The sequence below is a fragment of the Cornus florida genome, unplaced genomic scaffold (assembly GCF_030987335.1).
Source record: "Cornus florida cultivar Cherokee Brave unplaced genomic scaffold, ASM3098733v1 CherokeeBrave_3.0.0_Hap2_Chr08, whole genome shotgun sequence".
NCBI lineage: Eukaryota > Viridiplantae > Streptophyta > Magnoliopsida > Cornales > Cornaceae > Cornus > Cornus florida.
Window position 1 is genome coordinate 35,281,173 of NW_026775578.1, and position 21,717 is coordinate 35,302,889.

The 21,717-nt window shown below is 36.2% G+C and overlaps 1 protein-coding gene and 1 pseudogene across 1 annotated transcript; one reads left to right on the plus strand and one right to left on the minus strand.

Annotated features, from left to right (window-relative positions):
• The first annotated feature begins 342 nt into the window (after positions 1-342).
• On the plus strand, positions 343-3,557 carry LOC132271269 (GDSL esterase/lipase At5g33370-like). The gene is made up of 5 exons (XM_059772595.1): positions 343-659; positions 786-913; positions 1,470-1,712; positions 2,612-2,864; positions 3,095-3,557. Exons 1-5 carry the CDS (start codon positions 416-418, stop codon positions 3,325-3,327), a joined length of 1,101 nt encoding a protein of 366 aa, XP_059628578.1. The 5' UTR covers positions 343-415; the 3' UTR covers positions 3,328-3,557.
• A 9,770-nt stretch (positions 3,558-13,327) lies between these two features.
• Positions 13,328-13,426, minus strand: LOC132272246 (small nucleolar RNA R71; annotated as a pseudogene).
• Positions 13,427-21,717: the final 8,291 nt, after the last annotated feature.

The following is a 21,717-nucleotide window of genomic DNA, read 5'->3' on the forward strand; positions in this document are numbered from 1 at the left end:
AATATATATAGTTGCATGTCATTGGACTTGGCTTAGCACCCCACCCCAAAATAAATAAATAAATGAAACACACACACACACACAAAATGAAGTTTGTTAATTAAAAGCTTCATCTCAGCATCACTAAAGTGACTAGAAAAGAAACATGTTTATTAAAGCAAAACATTTTGCAAATTTAAGTCTGCCAAACAACCCTCCATCAAAAAATTCTGGAATAATTGATTAAATGCATTAGCTTGATCCTGCTGTTGTGGCCCCTCTCTCTCTCTCTCACACACACACACACAGTCTCACAGTGAACTGGAGGATCCTAACCTTATATAAGGCCATGTATCCCAGTTCAAACAAGCTCATCCCAAAACTGTTTGTGTGAAATAAAGAGCTGTTCTAAGGTTCTTTCACAACAAACAGCTTCATGGACAGCTCATTTGCTCTCGTTTCGTCGATGATTCTAGGTCTCGTACTGGCCCTAGGGTTTGTAGCACCTCAAGCCGAGGCTCGGGCTTTCTTCGTGTTTGGAGATTCACTTGTGGACAGCGGCAATAATGACTACCTTGCCACCACTGCCCGCGCAGACTCACCTCCTTATGGCATTGACTACCCGACTCACCGTCCCACCGGACGCTTCTCTAATGGCCTTAACATTCCTGACATTATCAGTTGAGTTTCAAAATATTCTCTCTGATATATCTTAGCATTGTTGGTGTTTGTTATTTAATTTGGTACTTCTTCATATATATATATATATATATATATATTTATAACATGCATGTATGTATTTTTAGGTGAGGCAATGGGTACAGAGCCCACAATGCCATACTTGAGTCCTTTCCTCAAGAAAGAGAAACTACTAGTTGGTGCCAACTTTGCTTCTGCTGGGATTGGAATCCTCAATGACACTGGAATTCAGTTTGTAAGAATAGTTTAAATTGTTTACGTTTAATCATCAACACCATGTTTTCATAATATTTTAGTTTTTAGAATATACATACATACAAATATATATATATATATATATATATATATATAGAAAACAATACTTCCCTCCTTAGAGTTCCTTGCAAACCACAATTTTTAGTTTTTGAAAAAAAAACACTTCCCTTCTCGTCTATAAGGAGGAACTTGCTTCTTATCAATCTTACCCACCAAAAACAGTACATTATTTTTCTTTCACCTTTTATTTATTTATTTTTAATATCATGAAACGAGACGCGAGATCATAACACATCAAGAGGTTCTTTGTGGTAAAATTATGAGGTTCCTTGTGGTAAAATTAAGTCGAGACTTAGTCAGAGATTGTTTCCACTCTACAAAAACTACCTAAGCTTAGCTCATTTACAGTCCTAAATTAAACCGAACAGTGTACATGTACTCATCCATGCATTACCTTAAGCTAGTACACACTTATGATAATTTAATTATTATGAATTAATTAATGCTCAAAATGTTTTTGTTAATTATATTTGCAGCTGAACATAATCAGAATCTACAAGCAATTGGAGTACTTCCAGCAATACCAGCTTCGGGTGAGTCGTCTTATTGGAGCTGGTCCGACACAGAGACTAGTGAACGAAGCCCTAGTTCTCATCACCCTTGGTGGCAATGACTTTGTCAATAACTACTATTTGGTGCCCTTCTCTGCAAGATCTCGCCAATTCTCTTTGCCAGATTATATTCGCTATCTCATCTCCGAATACAGAAAAGTTCTCATGGTAATATAATACTAATATTATATATATACATATAAAAAGAATCATTATATAATTCATGTTTTAGTATATATCATTATGGTCACGGTTATGGTGTAACATACTCGAATAAAATCAGTGTAAACTGGTCAATATGAGTGGCGTATCGGACTTAAAACCGTCGCGTATCAAACTACATGATAAATCATCATATATACTCATAAAAAATGTGTTATTTTTTTATTATTATTGATAACGATGACATCAAAACTCTTAGAGCATTTTATAATCATCACTATATACATGTTGCTCTCAAACTTGATAATTATTTTTAAAAATTAGGTAAGAATGGTCTCAAATAATTCTTGTAAAAAGAAAAATTCATTAAGCGTGAGAAAACACACTCTCTCCCCACATTAACTAAGGGCACATGTCCCTATTTAATCCCTCTAGCACAAAAACATAATAAAGACATAAAAACAATTTAGTTCTATTATAAAAGCAAAATGCTTTAAAGATGAAATGTCAGACCATGTGACCCTTACCTTCATCAAGACTTCCATGTCTAATAGAAAAATGCTTTGAAAATGAAATTTCAAATGATTGTGATTTATTAAGATTTTCATGTCTCTTTATTTTGAAGCAATTAATAGGAGTGTATTTATGTTGACAAGTCAAATCATTCCACTGTAAAATTATAAATAAATATATAAAGAGAATAGTGTGAATAAGTAGTCTTGGTTTATAATATGTCCCTAACGGAAGTAGAACCCTAAATTTCTTTTTCGGAGAAAAAAAGATTATAACACCATAATTATTGGTCCGGTGTCTAAAGATTTAGTATTGCTAAAAAAAAATTTACAATTTTAAAATTATATATATATATATTAAAGAATATGGAGTTTGATTAATGATAATTGCAGAGGTTATATGAATTGGGATCTCGAAGGGTTCTAGTGACCGGAACTGGTCCAATGGGTTGCGTCCCGGCGGAATTGGCTCAGCGGAGCAGAACCGGCCAATGCGACCCCGAACTGCAGCGGGCGACTCACTTGTACAACCCACAACTTGTTCAAATGATAAACAGCGTAAACAGTCAAATTGGAGCCAATGTTTTCATAGCTGCAAATACAAATCAAATGCACATGGATTTCATCTCTAACCCTAGAGCATATGGTATGCCCAACATTTTCTTTGTGAAAATATAATATATATATATATATGGTACAATTTTTTAGGGCGAACAATCATGATTTCAATTCAATTTTTTTTTTTTTTATTTATTTCTCATGTGGTGGGGCCTACAACCTACTATTTCAAAATTGGACGAATTTTGTCAAATGTATAATTATTTTTTTAAAAAACTACTCAAGTCTTAAACGTATATGTATGTTTTGAATGAACAGGATTTGTTACATCGAAGATAGCATGTTGTGGCCAAGGTCCCTACAATGGGCTCGGACTTTGCACACCGGTGTCCAACTTGTGTCCCAACAGAGATTTGTATGCATTCTGGGATGCATTCCACCCGTCGGAGAGGGCTAACAGAATAGTTGTGCAACAGATCCTATCCGGCACCTCCAAGTACATGAACCCAATGAATCTCAGCACCATCTTGGCCATGGATTCCAAGGCCTAAGAAAAATCAATCAATCTTTCTGCTCCTAGAATTGTTTCATCTATATATTGTATCCACATATGTTGTTTGTTTGTGTCCATGTCATGTGAGATAGAATTTGTGATCATGTATCAAATTGTCTTTGTAATGTACCACCATTGACGAGTTTGGTTGCTTTTACTTCAGTCAAAATGTACGTGTGACAGTGCTGAAAGCTTATTTTATGGAGTACGTAGTCATTTTGACAACAATGTGTGTTATGTTTGAAGATGTAATTTCTTCGAGAAAATGTGTCATTGCTAGTTGGTCACGCGATATGAGAATGTCCCTTCTAAAACAAAATCATGATGCATTTCTAGTCGAGTAATCAACAAATCATAAATCAATATCTTTTTGCCAAGGTTTGAAGTCAAATTTTCAAGGACAACGGAGAGTTACGTATTCAACCGCTACCTATGAAGACGTTTGCTATAAAGAAATACAAGATACACAAAATTTGAGATTAAAAATCTCTTTTGAGAAAAAATAATAATAATAGTCAATCGAACCGCTGTACTATGAAGGCGTATATCATAAATAATAATAAAAAAATACTAGATACACTAAATTTGAAACTCATTTGATAACTCAAAAAAAAAAAAATTCATAGTTTTAAGGACTTAACGCCGGACTAAAATCGAAGGAATTTCCACTCTTTGAGCGAGACTAATTTTCATTGGACCGTATGATAAACTTCAATGTCAAGAACCCGTAATACTAGCTGGTTCACGAAAAATTCTCAATGAGACTGATCTTAACGTGGGAGAATTGAACTCAACACTTCCACTTATAGGTGTAGTTTTTGACTAATTTTTGAATCCCCTTAAGGTTAATTCCAAAGATTTCCAATAATTTTTTGATGAACTTTTTGTTTTGCTTTTTTTTTTTTGTTTTGTTTTGTGAATTTCTATTTACTATATTTTGTTTCTTTAAACTTCTAAAGGAATTTATATTAGTCATCATTTGCAAGGTTCAAGCTTTGAATTGTAGGTGCTTTGAATTGAAGGTGCATACAATTGAAGAAGGTGGTTGTATTATAGAGGGGGTAACCGACAGAGTGAATGACAACCTAAAGCGTTAAACCAGTCACGAGCAAGGCACGTGATGCTATATATTTTCTTTAATTCCCATTTTACCCTTTAAGTAAAAAATACCAATATATATATATGTGTGTGTGTGTGTGTGTGTAAGTCCCAAAACGGCACCGTCTCTCTCATATTCTTTTCTCTCTCTGCGTGGCCAACGTTTCTTAACTGATCATATCTCTGGCTCTTGATTGATTTGCGATGATATCACCATATGACTTTTACTATTATATACAACCTAAAGTTTGTGACTCCAAAGGGTAGCTTGGTAAGTCACTCAGGTGGTGGTGCCTCATGAAATATATGTATAGTATAATTTTACAGTGTTCGGGAGCAAATAGTACTGTATATCCCAGTTACTGAAAAAAAAAAAAAAAAAAAAAGCCTAAAGTTTGTCTATTTTCTCTCTAGGGGTAAAGCACTCTTAGAATTATTTATATATTTGTATACCAAAATATGTATAGCATGCCAATTTTTGAGCTAAAATTTAATCAAATAAATGAAAAAAATGTGACCTAGAAAAATAGAGATGAAAAAAAAAAAATAGAGAAGAGAAAACGATAAACTACATGTAAAAATAAAAGTGGTAAAGAAAGAGCATTGTTTAAAAAATAATTTTCCTTCACCATTGTTTCAATATTTCATAAATTCAATTTTTGAAAAAATGTAATAAAATAATTGAGTATTTTGATTCCATTGTTTCACCATTTCAATTTTGTTTCACGGGATTTGAAATTCAAAATAAAAATGAAAAGGTTCAATTTGAAATAATTAATAACTTGAAAGCAACACAAGATATTTATTTTTGAGCTCACTATTTTTGGGCCAGTTGTGACATGTGTTAAGATGGAATCTGAGTTTTGTCCCGCCTAGAAGTACCAGGCAGCATGCTAAAAGTCTCAATACATCAAGGAGGAGTGGTAAAAATTAATGCTATTCTAAGGAATTTTAAATATATATTTTTTAATTAATTTTTTTTTTTTTTTGAGAAAAATCTAGACTTTTACAAAGATATTAAAAATACAGGGTTCTAAATATTGTCACATGATAGATTTGTATAAAAATCTAAAAGATCCAGATTGGAGAAGTGATAAGTAATATAGATTTTATTGTACAAATAAAAAAAAATATCTAGGCAAATTGAAGAAGTGGAGGTCGGCTATAAAAACATCAAAGTGTCGTTTTGGGAAAGCAAGTTAGTAAATTACAACATTTAAGAGATACATATATAGATATGGAAATTTGAAGTCACGTGTTACAATAAATGCAAGGGGGAAGGATATCCGAGTATTCACCTGACGTTCATTGATGATCGTATTATGTAGGACTGTGGAATGAGGTGACGGTTTTGATGCTAAATTAGCTTCATATGAGGCACACGTTTAAATGAACTACTACAAACCAAAACATACCGTTGTAACAAAACTTTTTATTTTTAAATATTGGGTGCACTTATTAATTGTGTCTCAATTTTATGAACTATGATATTGAACTATAAATTGATACAAGAAATGAGACATGTAAACATATGAAAGAGAGACAAATATGAGAGAGAAAACTGCCTTTTTATTTCTACACTATTCATTTGTACATAGGTAAGTCTATTTATAGGCATGATTACGTGGGCACCAAGCAGACCAAACAACTTATACCATAAGCTGTCTCAAACCCTTCAATCTATATAATCATTACATGTGGACCCCACACCAACATATATATATATATATATATATATATATATATATATAACACTCCCCATTGAGGTCCACTGCACTACACTAAGAATATGTCTCGTTAAAACCTTGCTAAGGAAAATCCAGTGGACAAAACCCTAGTGAAGGAAAAAGAGTACAGTATCCTTGTGTATCTGAAAATGATATTGCATAAGTTAAAACTATCTCATTAAAACCTTGCCAGGAAAATCCAGTGGGATAAAATCTGGACGTAGGAAAAAGAGTACAGTATGTTAATACCCCTTCGATCAATTGCTCCCCCTCATTGTTGCATTAGTTCAACCCTGAAGATCCTTTAGTTGACGCATTCTAATGTTGTGCATCAGCTTCTTGAATGTTATAGTTGGAAGCGTTTTAGTGAATAGATCTGCTAGACTTTCACATGAACGTATTTTCTGAATATCAATATCACCCTTTTTCTGGCATTCATGTACATAAAAGAATTTTGGTGAGATGTGCTTGGTCCTGTCACTTTTAATATACTGTACCCTTCTTTCATTTGTGCAATACATACTGTATTATCTTCATATAATATTATTGGGCTATCTTTTATTGATGAGAGACCACACATTGTTTGAATATGTTGGATTATTGATCTCAACCAAATGCATTCCCTGCTTGCCTCATGAATTGCAAGTATTTCAGAATGATTTGAAAAAGTTACAATCATTGTCTGTTTCATAGATCGTCATGATATAGCAATGTCGCCACAGGTAAACACATATTTTGTTTGTGAATAAGCTTTATGTGGGTCAAAGAGATAGCCGACATCTATGATGAGCGCTGAAAAGTGCGTATTTAAACCCCTTAAACTTAGGCATTCTAGCACCTTTATCTATCTTACTTTACCGTTTTAGATTGATTTCGTATTATTTCCATTTTCAGGCACTTATCCCGAAAATAAGCTAACTCTGCCAAATAAAAGCTTAATTGAAGCAATTCTAGGATTAAACAAAGAAAGGAGCAAAGTGGACAAAGAAAGAAGCAAATGAAACCAATGGTGGGAAGCGGCAAAGTTCGATCGATCCAACTTCAAGGTTCGATCGATCGAATACTGATCGATCTCAGTACTTCAAGATAGATCCAAACCTTAACCAAAAGCATAAAGTCCAAAGTTCGATCGATCCAACACCACCCTTCGATCGATCGAACACTTTTGTCCTTATTCAAATGATTGATCTTATCCACAGCTGTACCACCCACTAACCACTTTTGTCCTTTTTCCAAAAATATCTCTCAAAATATCTCGGATTTGTCTTTTCCCCAAAAGCTCAACCAGTTGGATCGATCCAGCCTAAGTTCGATGGATCTCAGCCAAGTTCGATCGATCCAAGTCCAAGGTTCGATCGATCGAACTTTCTCTAGTGCAAAAAAGTTAAAAGCCAGCTTGTTCAATCCGTCCTCTATCCAATCATTTGAGAATATTCTTTGCATGACCCCAGCTCATTTGGTGTGTCACTTGACCTACCTATAAAAGGAATATGATGCACTTTTTGAGAAATAGACAATTCTAGGGATTATTCTTAAAGGAGGCAAGCTTTAGGGAAGAAGAAAAGAGGAGGAGGCCAGAGACACCATTGAAGTTCTTCATCAACAAGGAGCAGATTTCAACCATGGAGTTAGCCCTTGAGGGTTGGAGCAACATCACCATGAGTGGCTAGACATCCTCTTGGGGCTAGAGTTAGCCCCAAGCATGCTTTCTTTATCTTAATCTTGTGTATTATTGAGGGATTAGTGTTGTAATTAATGTTTTGACACTTTGATATATATAGATCTTGATTGTTCAATGATTTATGTGGTTAAATGCTTTCAATTGATCATTTCATTCTATCCATATGTCTATGTGTGTTAGAATAGATGTTCATGTGCTTGTCTCTAGATTTTGTGTTATTGATGCATGTTTATGTGTATTGATGCTATAGATTTAGAGATTGTCAAAACATAGTGCTTAATAGAATGCTCTTGTGATTTTCTTGATGGTTCATACTTATTCCTTGATGGATTGTGCCTCTCCCCTAGTTTATTTTCGTGCTAGTAGTGTAGATATAGTGTAGTTGTAGTGTAGTGTTAAATGAGAGGACAATCCATGCTTGTTGCTTGATAATCCATGCCTTTGAATGCAAGTAGCATATGTTTCTAACCTTGTGTTGTATTTGGATTGTGAGCTTAATGAAAGGATTAATGACTTGTTTTGATCTATTGTGTCTTTCACATGTTATTTAGACAATATATGTTTCATTACTTAGATATATTGTGCCTTTCACATGATGTTTAGACAATACATGCTTAACTAGCCATCCTTGCTTGTTGAATCAACCAAACACACACACACACACACCAATATTGCAACACACCATTTGCCCTCATTAGTCACTTGTCAATGGTATAGAAATGCATTGCTTGGTGGTGATCTCTAAACCCCAAGACTCTTCTCTCTCTTATTTGCTCTTAATTGCATTCTTTTGTTATCACTTAGTTTAATTTAGTTGCTCTCTATTCTAATCAACCAACCAACCAATTGTTTGATCACTCGACCTACTAGCCCTAATAGCAATTCCACAACTTTGTTCGACCCTCACAATCCCTTGGGACGATTCCTACTCGCCCTAGCTATATTTATAGTGAAAAGTAGTAGTGGCTTTTATAAATGTAAAACTCTTGGCCCTCGCCTTAATGCACACTTTTAAGCTTATGGTAGGACGACGCACCCCAGTTTTTGGCGCCGTTGCCGGGGATTGATTTGATTAGGCAACGTCGGAATTGTGGAATCAATTAGGATTAGTACTCTTTTGATCTTGTCTTTACTTTACTTTTATTTTTCTTTTTGGTTACTTATTGTGTTGTTCTTATTTGACTAGGTGCATTGTTGGAGAGGAAGTAAGCAAAGGAGCATTCAAGTAAAGCAAAGAAAGTAAAAAGCTAAAAATTTAAAAAATTTGCTAAACTAAGCTTTAAATTTGGAGTTGAAGTGTTAAAGGACCTTTGTGAGACTTCCTTTACTCAATCCCTTAGTTAAATCGTCGGCCCGCGTGGAGGCTTGTTTTTAATTATTCCTTGCATCATTGTTGTTAAAGCATGGGAGTATGAATTAATTGTTTGTGGAAGGAGTCTAATTGCATTGTTGTGAAGGCATAGTGTTTGTCATTCTTTGTGCTTGTTGTGTTTTGCATTGTGCATGCATGGACGTCATTCATTGAGACCAACTCTTGTCCCTTTTGATTTGCATCTTGAATCCATCGTTAGAAATCCTAGGGGAAGAGGAAGTTCAAATAGAACCAATCTATCAATGGATGACCATAATAATGATCATGTTGAGGACCTTGGTCACATAGACCAACAAGGTATCCTTCATCCTAATGTGCACAATGAAAATATACAAGTACCATTAGGAATGCCTAGGCTATTCATTCACCAACCACCACAACAATAAGGCCAAGCTCCATATGGAATGCCAAGGCCAATGTATGCTCCACAACCTCCCATCATCAATCAAGGAATTCAAAACCAAGGTATTCATGTTGCACCTCAAGTAGCTAATCCACCTCCTGCTTTAAGAGACCATTATGTGCCTAATGAGTATAATGCACCTATATGCATCCAATTGCCTCCATTTAGAGCACATCATTATGAAATTAAGCTACAAACCATTCAAATGCTTCCTAACTATCATGGACTTCCAAATGAAGAACCTTACAAGCATTTGGATGAGTTTCTTGAAGTATATTCTACCGTAAAATATACGGACATGCCGGAAAAGGTCTTAAGACTCAAACTTTTTCCATTCACCTTAAAAGATAAGGCAAAGTATTAACAATCTTAGGCCTTTATCAATCACTTCTTGGGCAGAAATTGTGATATCCCCGGATTCCCGGATGCGGGTTGGCCAAGCCCACGCCCGATTACCCGAGGATATCAAACCAATTAGCAATAATCGAATACAGAATACAATTAAGAAAACAGGAACAAATAAATTGCTGAAAAGAATCTAGGATAATAATTCAAAAACCTCAGAATAAAATTTAATTAACAAAGAATGATTCTGATACATTCTACTTCTCCTTTTCTATTACAACTCGGGAATCCATCTAGTGGACCCCTAAAATATCTCACTGAACTCAAAAGATTGGAAATGAAACCCAGGTCTAAAATATGAAATAAAATCCTGGTCATCGATGGAGTGAATGACTGTATCTGCTCAGCACGATCCAGCTCCAAGTCTGGAACTACCAAACACCTGTAAAAATAAGAGTGGGTCAGGCCCACATGCAAATTCTTCTCTAATTACAATCCAAACAGTGACTCGATACGCAGATACACCCTAGATATCTCAACAATAGTTATCTAGTCCATACATATAAATATATCCACACTAAGGGACATTCACTGGACTACGGTAGGGGTCTCAACCTGAATAGAAGGCAACATGCGAAAGTGCACCCAAAGGTGGGCATGAGTACCTAGACCTAACAGGGTACACCTCAACCTACTATAGCCAGCTACACATCCACTGCATATACGCACCCTAGCCAATGAGTCTGAGACTCAAGCTCATTTCGTGGTACCATAAACATATATTTAAAATCCATTCATATCCATCCATAGGAAATCCAATAAGTCGTTCAGCTTATTCAGTTGCACAGACTTAAATATAAGGAGAATTATGTTTTTATAGTTCGAACCCTTAATCCAAAATAGGTAGGACTGAGTTATTTTGAATCAGTCAGTCCCTAGTATGCCACCGTCCCATACCGGTGCATACAATCCACACAATCCATATAATTGATTTAACAGATAAAATTGTTCACCAATTAAAATCCATAAGGTAGGAATTAACGTTTTGAACTAAACCATACCTAGTATGTCACCGTCCCATACCGGTGCATACAATCCTCCATATCCATGTAAATTACAACATCTAAATAATTAGTAAGTAATTTACAGTCCAAAACCAAATATCCAAATAACTGCAGAATAGTATATGCGATACTACAATATGTACAGTTCAAACCAATAATCCAATTAAGTGTAGAATAATATATAAAAGTCCACAATTAACATCCAAACCATGTAAATTACAACATATAATTAACAGTTTAGCAATTTATAATCCAAAACCATCCTAAATAATTGCAGAAGAGTATTTAGTATTTCAACAATTTAAATCCAAGAGTTAAACCATATAGTTGCAGGAAACAATTAATAATTCGGCAACTACCATTCAGAGCATACATAGATCAAATCTAATATATCAATGACTTTATCAAGCATTATAATAAATTCTATAATCATATTATAGTCCAATAAATCGCTACATTAATTTAAGCAATTTAATTCCTTCCATCCGGTAACAACGTACTAAGTTGTATACTTGTATTATGTCTTATCTTTTAGCACAGAGCCATGCCCTATGCCCCAAGTCCAATTTATAAATTAAAAATACTTCACTGTGCTGTTAAGCTTAATTTAGAATCATTATATAGCAACCTAAGTTGTCAAATTAAAACTAGACAACAAATCTCCTTCCAGCCGTTAACCGTACGCACAGTTGTTAAATTAGCGCACTGTTAATTTCATTCACTTAGAGGTCAACCTTACTCAATTTAAGGACTTAATAACACTCAAAGCCAACCTTCTAATCCCTCTGTAAAACCCCAAAGTCAACAGAAACGTTCCCATGCTCCAACAGTATCCAAACAGTTCGTAAAAAAAAAATTCAAAAAACTACTATTTGAAAGATCCTGCTCTAAATTCCAAGAGTAGGCTCTTTTTGAGCCTGGAGCCGGCTCTATAGAATTTAGAGCCGGCTCAATGAGTATAGGAGCTGGCTCCCACATCCATGAAGCCAGCTCTCACCTTCTTTGAGAGCCTCTGTCCCCGTTCTGCTCCGTTCTGACTTTCTACTTCTTCTCCGGCATGTTTCTGCCCTTCAGTTGGTTTCAAAAACTGATCCTAAGGGTCTTATTAATATCCACTAACATTCCAAAGGTTTGATTTTAACCATTTAAATCAATTACATAGATCAAATTTGCTACCGAACTAGACATGTTTTAGGGACAACACTGAAACTATTTTGCAACCACAGCTCCATTCCAACCCCTTTGTTCCTCAATAATACTGAACCTAAGGTCTTCTATCACCCCATTAACATCCCCATGGTTTGTTTATAGAAGATGGAAGCAAGTACAGTAACAAACATTACAACAGAACTTAATATGCTTTTAAGAACAAAACTGGGAGCAACCATACATGAACTGTAAACAGATTTGAATTTACGGCAAACAGATCATTCATATAACATATACTAAACATATAACTTCCAGTTATTGATTAATTAAACCCTAGAGATTATCTAAGTGCACAGAACACGAGCCAAAGAGAAGGAGAAAGAGAAGAACTTGCCTGTGATTTCAGTTATGAAATCCCGGCTTCGTCTCTAAGTTTCCGGCAACTACTAACTTCCTTCAAGCCTCCTATGGGTGTGATCTAATCCACCATAACCCTCCATTGACCCTCTCTGTTCTTGTCCTTGGTAGCTCTTACAATTGTCTCTGTTCTCTCAACTCTCTCTCTGTTACGTTCTATTTTTACTGTGCCGTGAATAAGGTTCTTCCAAAATCCTGAGTGAAACTCATACACGTATATATATAGGCCTTTAGAAAACCCTAATTAAACTAGAGTTAAGGCAGAACCCTAATTAAACTAGAGCTAAGGCAGAACCCTAATTAAACTAGAGTCGGCCCATAAACTTAAGTCACATACACGTTAAATACTTGTATGACGGCTCTAAGAAACCCTAACTGAAAACTGTTAATTCAACTTCTACTTAAGCACTTATTAAAGACAATTAAATAATTAACCAAATAAGGCATTTAAAATACAATTTAAAATAAAACAAACAATACAATAACTCATATAACTAAACAAACCATAATTCAAATAAAGAAAATAATTAACCAAATAAGAAAAAACAAATACACAAGTAACAATTTACAAATAATTAAATAAAACAAACAAAATACAACAATTACAAAATCAATAGACAAAAATGCACATAAAATGAAATTTAAATCCCAATTTTATCCTTTTTAATTTTAGGGGTATTACAGAAATGCAACAAGAGTTCTTGAAGAAGTACTATCCGGTTTCTAAGACCAATGCCATGAGAACCTCAATTCGAGAATTTTCACATGGGGATGGAGAAACGTTTCATGAAGCATGGGAACGCTTCAATAAATTGCTTAGAAAGTGTCCATATCATGACATGCCCAAATGGCAATTAGTTCAATATTTCTTTGAGAGCTTATCAAACAATTATAAGGGTATGGTTGATGCTTCCATGGGTGGCTCATACATTGATAGGCATGAGGATGACGTGTGGCGTCTTTATGAGAGCATGAGTGAAAATTATTTGTATAGAACATTATCATCCAAGAATGGTAGAAATTCACAAGGTAGGAAAAGTGTTGGCTTACATCAAGTCGACCATTCAAATGAAATAGCCGCCGAAATGAAGTCTTTATCTCAAAGGTTTGATCAATTTTTTATTAACCAAAACTCGGCAAACCATGTATGACTTGTTTTAGTGTTCTTCATTCTACTTCTCATTGTCCTCACGGATAAATGCAAAATGAACCTAATGAACAAGTCCATGCAGCTTTTGTGAACCAAGGGAACAATCCTTATGGTACTCATTATAATCCAAGTTGGAGGAATCATCCGAATTTCTCTTGGAAAAACCAAGGAGATGGCTCAAACCCTTCCCAAGGCGGTTTTCAAGGGAAGTACATTCCACCTCCACTTCAAAACCAATGATCCCAAGGTTATAGACCTTATCAATTACAAGGGAATCAATTTGCTAATTCTCATTTTCCCAACCAATCTTATTCCCAAGGAAATACTAGAAGTCCCACATTTGAAGAAAAAGTTTTGAATGCTTTGGGCACTTTAGAGGCTAACACTCAATTGCTTCATTCTCACTCTCAATCTATTGCGAAGCTAGAAACCCAAGTAGGGCAAATAGTAAGCACTCTTAATGCAAGAGAGAAGGGAAAAATGCCTATTAATGTCCCACCTAAGCAACAATGTGTTGTGGAAACCCATTCCTCATCGGAAGGTTACACCATTGAACATGTTAATGCGGTGACTACCTTGCGGAGTGGTAGGATTGTGGACAATCAAGTTGAAATGTCCAATAAAGAGAGTGAACCGGTGCAACCTCAAGTTGTCACCCTTCCCGTTTCACATCCCATTCCTCCTTCATTACATATACATGATCTTGTGGATGAGAAAGTCTTGAAAAATGTGTTTGAAAAAGAAGTTTTGAAAAATGATGTTGAAAAAGTTTTGCTGAAAAATGATTTGAAACAAAATGATTTAAAAACTTCTTGTATTGAAGAGAGTTCAAAAGAAAATTCTGAAAAAGTGTTTGAACCAAAAATTCCATTTCCGGATGCCTTAAAATGATCCATTTCAAAAGAAAAGCAAAAGGCAAAAACCAATGAAATTATGGAAATGTTTAGGCAAGTAAAAGTTAATCTTCCACTTTTGGATGCAATCAAGCAAATTCCGGCTTATGCTAAATTCTTGAAAGACTTGTGCCCAATCCTAAGAGCCAAATTCTCGTTATCCTTGGCCGTCCTTTCTTGGCAACCGCTAATGCCAACATCAATTGTAGGACGGGAATAATGAAGATCTCATTTGGCCACATGAAGGTGAAGTTGAATATCTTCAATCTCATACCCAATTCATTTGACAAATATGAAGGAGAGGTTAATGTTGTAGATAAATGTCATGATATTCAATGTCAAGGAAATGAACTTTTGTGTAAGACCAAAACTTCCAAAGAATCATCTTTAACCTTGCATTCTAAAAGTCTTATTTCAGATTCTTGCTTCGAAAGGGCATGGAAGCCCAAAGGTTGTGATTGTATAGACAAGGGACCAAAAGTTTCTTTTGAGCCTAATCCAACAAGTTCTTCAAAGAACTATTTGTTGGGTGGAGTTCAAAACATCTATCACCCCAACAAGGAGGGGATGTATTATAAGATCTTTGATCCGGGCTAAAAGATCCCAATGTCTTGCTAGAGACTTTAAAGACTAGCAAAAACATTTCGCAGGGTGTCAAAACCCTATTCCTCCCTCATTTCTATCTTAAATTTCATTTCTTGCGAAGTCTAGATACTTGTTTTTGGTTCATATGCATTGATAGGAATTGTGATTAGGATTGCATGAATTTTTGTGTTGTGATTGAGCATTTTGCATAAGTTCGATCGATCTCAAATGAGAGTTCGATGGATCGAACTTCCACCTGCATCCAACACTTAGAAAAATTTTCGACCTGCATCCATCTGCATCCAAATCACCTCTCTGCCCCATCGTTCGAACTCATTCTTAGATCGATCAGGAGACCTTCGATCGATCCAACTTCAAAGTTTGATCGATCTCATGCATCAACACTTAGAAAAATTTTGAGCCTGCATAAACCTGCATATTTCAGCTCTCTGTCTGATCGATCGAAAATATTTCAAGATCGATCTGAAGTTCTTCGATCAATCCAACTTCCAAGTTCGATCGATCTTCAAGTTCCAACACTTAGCCAATTTTCAGAACCAAAAACCTGCATATTTTTTTGCCCTCTATCTGATCAATCAAACTCTTGTTCCGATCGATCTCAGTTCTTCATTTCATTATTTTGCCTTTATTTTGACTTTTCAAATTTCAAAAATCCAAAAATATTTTCATTTTTATTTTATTTTATTTTATTTTCATTTCATTTCATTTTATTTTATTTCTCAAAAATATTTCAAAAATACAAAAAGATTTTGTTTTATTTTATTTATCATATATAAAAAAAATAAAAATAAAATTCCAAAAATATTTTATTCTATTTTATTTTATTTTACAATTTTTAATTTTAATTCTAATTTTTAATTTTAGCTTTGCATTTTTCAAAAATTTCAAAAAAAAAATAATAATAAAAATACTTTAAGGAGAGTTCATCAAAGTTCGATCGATCGAACTAATCGGGAAATATTTTTTTTAAATAGACTTGGAGGGTCTCAAGATCGATCATTTAGATCGATCCAATCCTCCAAACCCTTGCTTCCCTCTTCGCCACTATGCACTCTCATCTCTTCCATCTCCGGCGAGATCCAAGCTACACTCTCTCCCTCATCTCAGATTTCACTTCCTTCGTACCTTCTCCACTTCTCTCATCGTTTTGAGGTAAAATCCGAGATCTCATCTATGATTTAAGCTTCGATATGATGATTACATGCTTTATATGTTATATTCATGCTTTATACATGATTAAATCTCCATTTTTAAAGTTTCGAAGCACTGAGTTGTAGATATGTATATATGTGTATATATGTTTGAATATATGTTTTATATAGTTTTGATTCATTTTGGGAGAGTGGGCCTTCTACAGTGATGGGATTTGTTGATTTGTTGTGTTGATGGGCCCACGAACACGTTTGTGTGGGCCCCGTGCTTCTAAAGTCACAGATCTGTGACTGTTTACATTCATCGCACAGTTCGATCGATCGAACTTGTGTCTCAGATCGATCGAAGTTGTGAGATCGATCTCATTTATTTTCGATCGATCCAACTTTTATGATCGATCTCACTTCTTTTTCTGATCCATAGAATTTCACAGATCACACACACACTTTATTCATCATGCCTTATGTTCATGCTATCTCATATATGCCCAATACCTGTGATAATCCACATTGGATGCATTTCATACTTACATTGTTTAGCATGTTTCATATCCTATCACTTGCATAGATTCATGTCATCTATATGATTTGTCTATCTTATTTGACATACATGTTTCTATTTTGTGCTTTCAATTCTTAATTCTGGTACTAACTCCCCTTGCAAGTTTTTAAATTATTTTTCAGGTTGTGACTAAGCGCAAGACCGTTGCCAAGAGGCAACACGGGCCTCAGAGACATATCAGACCACGGCTAGAGGAGCCAGTAGAGCCCTCTCATGCACAGGAGAAGCCAGTACAGCCTACTCCCCCTCAATCACCTGTTCATGAGGCTGACGATGATCATGTTCCATCCACCTCTATAGCCCCGCCTGCATTTACACCATCACCATCTCCACCACATGCTGGAGCTGAGCATACACCAGTACCATCTCCACCACGCCAGCCAGCTCATGAGCGTGATAGGCCCGCGCCTAGATATTCGTATATGGCAGTGACCATGAGTCGGTGTTCGACACAGCCTTTTCTCCATATCGGTGCTGACCCGATCGGCTTACCACGACAACATTCAGAGGGGCCTTGCAGCTATTCTTGCCCCAGTTACAGAGCCAGTCTACTCGCGACTGGTACGGTTGTTCTTCCAGAACCTCCAACCATCCCTGCGTACCACAACAGAGCTAGTCACTACTATAGATGGCCATCAGATCACTATCACTGTGGACTCGCTGGACCGCTCTTGCCATTGTCCACACAGATGCCCTCCGGAGCTCCCGGAATTATATCCGAGGCTATACAGGCCTTCTTATGCCGACATGGCAGTATTTCTTACAGGTCACCATGCCGATGGTGAGACTTTCGCCACCCGTAAATTCCTTCCAGATGACCTATGGTTCTTCGATTCCGTTCTTTTTCAGAATATATATATGGCCGGGCACTGATAAGCGCCGAATATTGTATATTCAAGCGCCCTAAATTGCATTAGTTAAGTCCATCATTTAATTATTTAAGTAGATTATCTTAATTTGTGTGTATGTATATATTTTCAGGTCTATTTGCCAAAAAAGGAGCAAAATCAAGGCTTTGTGGAGTTTTGGCCATCAAAAGGCACAATTCTGAATTTCTGGCAGCAGTGGAGTCAGGACTTTGCTAGCCATTTTGACCTTGCAAACTCGAGAACTGGACTTCCATTATAAAATGGCATATTTAGAACTCTGAATTAGCTTTCTAAATCTTCAACCGGTTTATCATTCGGAGCTCGGAGCAGAGAGTTATGGCCTTGTTACCAGAGGTGCGCAGAACTGCCTGGCAGCAATGAAATTCTGCCTTGATCTTCATTTTCGACCAACCATCCTTAAGAATTGGATCTCCACCAAAACATGAAGTTTTTAGAACTCTGAATTAGCTTTTCCAAATCTTCAAACGGTTCATCATTTGGAGTTCAGAGCACAAAGTTATGGCCGTTTTACCAAAGTAGGTCCGGGCGGAGCAAACCAAGCATAGGGCATTCTGGCCAATTTTCGAGTGCTCGAGGCCTTATTTCGAGTGCTCGAAATTAGGGCAGATTGTTTCACGAGATCAGCAGTGGATTCAGAACTTTGCTCGCCATTTTGACCCAGAAAGCTCGAGAACTGGACTTCCATCATAACATGAAAGATTTAGAGCTCTGAATTAGCTTTCTAAATCTTCAAACGGTTCATCATTCGGAGCTCGGAGCAGAGAGTTATGGCCTTGTTACCATAGGTGCGCAGAACTGCCTGGCAGCACTAAAGTACTGCCTTTCTCTCCATTTTCGACCAACCAAACTTCAGATTTGGGTCTTTATCAAAACATAAAGTTTTTAAAGCTCTGAATCAGCTCTCCAAATCTTTAAACAGTTCGTCATTCGGAGTTCGGAGCGCAAAGTTATGGCCATTTCATCAAAGTAGGTCTGGGCGGAGCAAGTGAAGCATGGAGCTTTTTACACTAAATTTGAGTGCTCGAGGCCCTATTTCGAGCACTCCAAATTTGGGCAGTTTGCTCCACGAGACAGCCCACTTGTGCTCTGAAATTTCCAATTTTGGATGGCCCTCTTTATGAGGTGGTTGGGGATGTTTTTTGGAGGAGGGAGAGGGTTTTGTTGGAGGACAAAAGGCAACCAAAGGCCACACATTTCATATCCTACATTTCTACAAGATTAGAGGAGAGAGAAGAGAGCAAGAAGAAAGGTGTTCTTGAAGCTCCAAGGAGGTTGCACGAAAATGGCCATGAAGATGGAACTTCTTCCTTCTTCTAGCTTGGCAATGGGTAACTAACTCCCTTCTAGGGAGGTGATGAAACTCCTTCTTGTAAGCATGTCTTGTTTTTTATTTACATTTGGGGATGTAATGTATATATATGACCTTTCCATGAACTAGAGCTTTATTTGATGTGAAGAGCTTCAATGTCTATTAATGATCATTTTGAGTTTAAGATCTTGTCTTAAGATTGTTTCCTCTTATGATTATTTTGCTTCCATTTTCATAGTGACAATGAAGATGAGTTTATGGAAATGTTTTTATTGGCATGATGCTTGGGAAATTTGATAGTCTATAGCTTAGGGTTCTCTTTTGATAGATTATTCTTGATTCCTAATGTCATGTGTTTCTACTATGTGATTAAGGGCTTGATAACTCTATGCTTAGTGAGTATGTCTAAGGTTGCAACCTAGTTTAGGTAACCAAAACATGCAATACTTTGATAAGTTATTCTTGCCTATTGATTTCATAAAAATTCTTAAAGGTAATGTAGCAATTTTATGTTGTTGCATTTCATGGTTATGTGTATATATTATTCCCCAAGTAAATCATGTATTAACATGCTTATGGATAGGTAGTGGATTCACTTCCCTAGCCCTCTCTACCTAGATCTCCTTCCTTTACATTTACTAGCATTCTTGTTTTATGCACACTTCAATTACTAGCTTAGTGACAAACCAATCAACAACTCCTTATTACACCTTATCATTCTTAAATAACTCTAGATACTTAGGTTGCCTTAAGACTAGCGCAGTCCCAGTGGTTCGACTTACCCGACCAATAGCCCTATTTTACAATGATTCGTGCTATTGCGAAGGTTGATGTATAATTGACCAACCGATCAATTTTTGGCGCCGTTGCCGGGGACTGCAAACGGTTTAGCGACCAAAGTTCTAGGGTTAAATTTTAGTTTGATTGTGAATATCGTGTTTTGTGAATATTCCTTGTGTGTTTTAATCATCTTTAAGTTGTAAGTGAGATTCTAGGAACTCGAAGCTCGCCGTGGGAATGCTAGCAAATCGTAAGTCTAGAGGACCCCGGGTAAGTCTCTTGACTTTCTAGTTTCGAATTGTGAATATCGTGCATGTGTTAAGCTTAGAAGTAGATAAATTACAAGCCCTTGTCGTGGCTATTTCAATTGTGTATTTTCAATTCCAAGCATCGGTCCTTATCGTGGCCATTTTAATTTTTGTCTTGATAATTGAGGAGAAAGGGAATATCATTGTATGTGGAGTTGATGATAAAGAATTGTTGTGTTGATTATGTTGTGTGTTGTTGATGTTTAACTCCTAGATGGAGAATAATTATCTCCCAACTCAATTCTACACACCACATGCGTTTTGTGCTTTTTGCTCTAGTAATTCACATCATACAAGAGATTGTCTTCCAACGAGACAATTCTCGGATTTTTATCTAGAGCAACCAAATGAAAATTTCTTTGAACCGGGTAGTGATCCATACTTCAATGGTTACAACTCGGGTTATGGAGACCAACAAAACTTCTTGTGGCATGACATAGGAAATTCAACCCCACAATCTCATATGCAACCTTTTCAACCCAATGATCATTCTTTCCCGCCCTCTTCTCCTTTTCCACCGTCTCCATTGGATGAGCTAATTGTTGCTTACAAACAAATGATGGAGTCTATGCACACGCAAATGATGGACTCCAACAATCAACTATTGGCTTCCCTTGCTAGCATGCAATCCACAGTAGAGTCTATCAATCAAGTGGTACCATATCACCAGTCCCAAGTTAGTGCAATGATAGATGACCAAATATCTCAAATTCAACAAAGGATTAATGCTAAAAATCATGAAGAGGAGGAAACATTTTCATTTGAATTTATGGCTAATCCAAAAGAAAATTCTATGAATGATGAGATTACTCCTAGTAACTTTTATCATGAGAATGAACAAGTGGTTATTACATGTGAAAATGATGAAATGGTGGTTGAAGATCAAATTGTTGCCACTCATAAAATGGAAGAATTTGTGGTTAAAAAGGAGGAAAAAGATGATGAGATTGCATCCTTTAAAACTCCAGAACAACCCCTAAATAATCCTTTACTTGATGCACCTCCTTCAATGGAGGATCCTCTAAAAGCTTGTTTGGCTCATTTCAATTGTGAGGATTTTAATGTTAACAATTCCATTTCGGAGGTGAATTCTTTGCTTAATATTCATCCACCTATTCATTCTCTTCCTTGGTCAACATCAAATGTATCTCTTTCTTGGGAGCTTGCATCTCATCCCATTCCCTCACTTGAGTTATCTCAGGCTGTTGAGCCCGAACCGCCGGATAAGTGTGAGGAGGATGTTGAAAGTCTGAAGGATAACTTGTTGAGCATTCCCGTGCTCAATATGACCCTTCATAAGTCGTTGCTTGGTGCACCTTCACCTAATCCATCTTCCCATAATCCAAATAAGCCCCATAATCCAAAGTTCTTCATTGAGGATGAAGAGTGGGTTGAGGTCTTTCCGCTACCTCTTTTCCACTTTTGTCTTCAAGCTCTTCCTCCTTCGCTTTTAAAAGAATTATCCTATTTGGGGAAGCTTGAA

Bases quoted from the DNA above. Each gene is read 5' to 3' on its own strand.
- LOC132271269 (XM_059772595.1), top strand. From the start codon at position 416: ATGGACAGCTCATTTGCTCTCGTTTCGTCGATGATTCTAGGTCTCGTA. The intron at 660-785 runs GTTGAGTTTCAA...ATGTATTTTTAG, and splicing joins TAACATTCCTGACATTATCA to GTGAGGCAATGGGTACAGAG. The intron at 1,713-2,611 runs GTAATATAATAC...TGATAATTGCAG, and splicing joins AATACAGAAAAGTTCTCATG to AGGTTATATGAATTGGGATC.